Source organism: Sinocyclocheilus grahami, unplaced genomic scaffold (assembly GCF_001515645.1).
Source record: "Sinocyclocheilus grahami isolate Dianchi unplaced genomic scaffold, SAMN03320097.WGS_v1.1 scaffold249.1, whole genome shotgun sequence".
Lineage (NCBI taxonomy): Eukaryota > Metazoa > Chordata > Actinopteri > Cypriniformes > Cyprinidae > Sinocyclocheilus > Sinocyclocheilus grahami.
The window spans coordinates 1,494,267-1,497,885 of record NW_015505428.1 but is presented as its reverse complement, the minus strand read 5'-3'; the positions used below and the strand labels follow the sequence as shown (position 1 = coordinate 1,497,885).

General features: G+C 38.9%; 1 protein-coding gene across 1 annotated transcript in view; it reads left to right on the top strand.

Annotated features, from left to right (window-relative positions):
* Nucleotides 1-3,619, top strand: part of LOC107598298 (slit homolog 2 protein-like) — an 81,876-nt gene that overhangs the window by 74,029 nt on the left and 4,228 nt on the right. The window contains exons 34-38 of the mRNA XM_016289593.1: nt 1,342-1,479; nt 1,565-1,805; nt 1,919-2,049; nt 2,817-2,972; nt 3,205-3,492. Of these exons, the coding sequence (XP_016145079.1) occupies nt 1,342-1,479; nt 1,565-1,805; nt 1,919-2,049; nt 2,817-2,972; nt 3,205-3,492 (954 nt within the window). The remainder of the gene's footprint in view (nt 1-1,341; nt 1,480-1,564; nt 1,806-1,918; nt 2,050-2,816; nt 2,973-3,204; nt 3,493-3,619) is intronic.

Here is a 3,619-nt window from a genome sequence, read left to right as displayed (position 1 = left end):
CCTCTCTCTCTCCCTCTCTCTCTCTCTCCCCCTCTCCCTCTCTCCCTCTCTCATCTAAACTTTAATTTCATTCCTCTCTCCACCACACCAGAACAATCACTGTGTTAGAAACCATCAGGTGTGTGTGTGTGTGTGTGTGTGTGTGTGTGTGTGTGTGTTTCTCTGCTGATATGTGTGAGCAGCAGACCACATAAGTTCATTTGTGTGTTTTTATGCCCATTGGTGCAGATGTTAACACAACACTGGATCTGTGTGGAATGCAGCTGGAGTCTCTGAGGTTCTGCTCTGTGTTTGTGTTCTGATATTCCATTACAGCTCTCCCGTTGGGTTCACTATAAAAATGAGTTGGAGGGGGATGTTTTAAAGATGATAGGATGTGATACGTTGGAATGATGATTTATGTGATGATTTATGTTATAAAAAAAGAAATTCAGTGGTTTAAGTAACTTAAACTTTTGTAATTAGAGAAGTCTAATCTCAGAACACAGTAGATTTCACTGTTCATAAATATTATTATTATGAAAAAAAGAAGCAGCATGAACCTACAACATATTTAGACTCCACACCTAAATGGAACTTAAGTTGATAAAGAAAGGTTTTTTGTTTAGTTTTTTTAACATATGACTTCTGCATTTTGACTCGTTTAATTTAAGTATTTAGTCCACATATATTCACTTTGAGGCATATATATGCTAGTGCAGGCGTTTTAAAAAAATGTTATGCCCTCAAATATGGCACCCTTGACTAAATATACTGTATATTTTAACTATATATATATATATAAATATATATATATATATTATGTAGCTTTTGTAAATTCAATAATTATTATTTAATGGCTTCTTAAAAAAAAAAAAATGTAGAATTTTTTTTTTGTATTAAGCCAGTTTTTTACTCACTATTAATGTGTTTGAAGTGTAAAGCTGAAAATAAATCATTTGAAATATCATTTTAAAAAAAGTTTCAAAGCAGTTTTACAGAAATGAATGATATACAACCCTCAGTGAGCAAACATAAAAGCGCAAACTGTTCTTGAATGTTGAGGAGGAAGAGAGATATTTTTTCTTATTGTTAAAATTTTTTCTTCACTTTTCGACTTGCACCTTCTTTCGGCCCACTGGGGGTCCTTGTACCCCAGGATGAAATTACGATTCATGTCTGTGACGTAAATAAAGCTATTAGCTGTTGTAAAATGTTCTAATAATAAAAATGTCTGTATACAGAGGGAAAGAGAACTGTGCTTGTCAAGAAATTTCATGGACAAAAAAGATATTTATCGGAGTTAAAGGTGACAATATGAGTTTTAAGTGTTAAATGTGGTGATTTTGTGTGTTTGTGCAGGTGTGAGTGTACTCCAGGTTACACCGGGGAGCACTGTGAGGTGGATTTTGATGATTGTGCAGATAATAAGTGTAAAAACGGAGCTCAGTGTACTGATGCAGTGAATGGCTACACATGTGTGTGTCCAGAAGAGTACAGGTGAGCACACTACATTCATCAGAGATCACCATGTGAAATACAGCTCTCACTGTGTGTGTGTGTGTGTGTGTGTGTGTGTGTGTAGTGGGTTGTTCTGCGAGTTCTCCCCTCCGATGGTCCTGCCGAGAACAAGTCCGTGTGACCACTATGACTGTGCCAATGGTGCACAGTGTGTTGTCAAGGACATGGATCCTGTGTGTCAGTGTCTCCCTGGATACGAGGGCGTGCACTGTGAGAAGCTGGTCAGCGTCAACTTCATCAATAGAGAATCGTTCCTGCAGATTCCCTCCAACCTCATTACAGAACAAGCCAATATATCACTACAGGTACAGCACACGTTTAAAGAGCACTCTGCTTGAGCAAGAGAGATATAGAGAGAGAGAGATCGAGCTAATTCTTCACTGAAGATGCACTCATGTGCTCTGTATGCATGTCATAGATCGCCACAGATGAGGACAACGGAGTGTTGCTGTATAAAGGAGACAATGAACACATTGCAGTGGAGCTCTACAGAGGACGACTGAGAGTCAGTTATGACTCCGGATCCTACCCCCCATCTGCCATCTACAGGTACACACACGTTTATACTGGGGACACACTTTTACAGCACTGAAGATGGCTCATCCAATCAGAATTCAGAGTTGAAACTATCCATTTTAAAATAAGCTACATCTAAATCAGGACATATCCGTTTTCTTTTTTCAATTAAGCTCATTTATATTTACTGCGAACTTGATATACACACTACTGTTAAAAAGTTAAAATTAAAAAAAAAATTCAGCAAGGATGCATTTAAATGATAAAAAGTGATAAAGACAAAAATAATATTAAACGTATAATTAAAGTAATATATTGTAAAAATAATGTTACATATAGTATTACTTATGGTATCAAATTTAGTGTTGCATTTTAAACATAGCTTACAGTAACTTGCACATTTCCATATTATTATATTTTCATAGTTCCTGTATGTATGATGGTTTAATTTCAAAGCCATTAAAATAATCATTATTTATTTACAGAGTGATATACGTTAGATTTTAATTTTACTTTGTATATTTTAATGTGGACGCAACAGTGGAACATTAAACTGAAGTTTAGCTTTGGTTGATGTTTTCATTTTCACAGAAATTAAAGCATAATTGGCAAAGGGTTAGGGTGACAGACCTCCTAAAAAGCTTGTTTTTTTTTCTTTTTCTGTAGTAATGAAAAATCGTGCCTTTAGTCCTCTGAAGTCTAATCAGTTGCTCTCATTTAAGACGGTCAATAACTCAGCTAAGCACTATCTGCAGGTATTACCCTCACTGTTCACTTCTGCTCTCTCTCTCTCTCGCTAGTGTTGAGACTATAAATGATGGCAGTTTTCATGTAGTGGAGCTGGTGGCAAAGGATCAGTCTCTGTCTCTGTCTATTGATGGAGGAAGCCCCAAATCCATCAACACTGCCAGCAGTCCCGATCCAGGACCCAGCCCTGCTCCGCTTTATCTTGGTGGTACGTAAAACACACTCGCCTGTTTGAAAATTGGTTAGTGCTGCTTCTAACCCTGGAATTAATTCACATCAATAAAAAAAAATAAAAAATTCTAATGTTATGTATGCTATCAAACAGAGTCAGAAATGAACTTTTCCAGTAAGGGGCAATATTTGCCCCCTGGGCCACTTTCTAAATTACCTTATTAATGCCAAATACTTAAAGGAACACTCCACTATTTTTGAAAATAGGCTCATTTCTCAGCAGTCTGGATTGGCCTCATTGCGCCAGGGCTCCGGGAGGAACGGCTCTAGTTTCCACGGCTGTATCCGAAACCTCTACATTAACGACCAGCTCCAGGACCTCACCCAGTTCCTGCTGCAGGAGGGGGTGGTGCCCGGCTGCCAGCCCTGCCAGCGGACTGTGTGCGCTCATGGGCAATGCCATGCTACCGGACAATCCTCCTTCAGCTGTGAGTGTGAGGCAGGATGGACCGGCCCGCTGTGTGACCAGCAGATCAACAGCCCATGTGACGGGAACAAGTGAGAGATTTGAAAGTGCACACATACACACACACACTCACACTCATGCGCACACGCACACGCACACACTCACACATACACTCACACTCTCACACACAAACACACGCGCGCACAAACACAAACACTC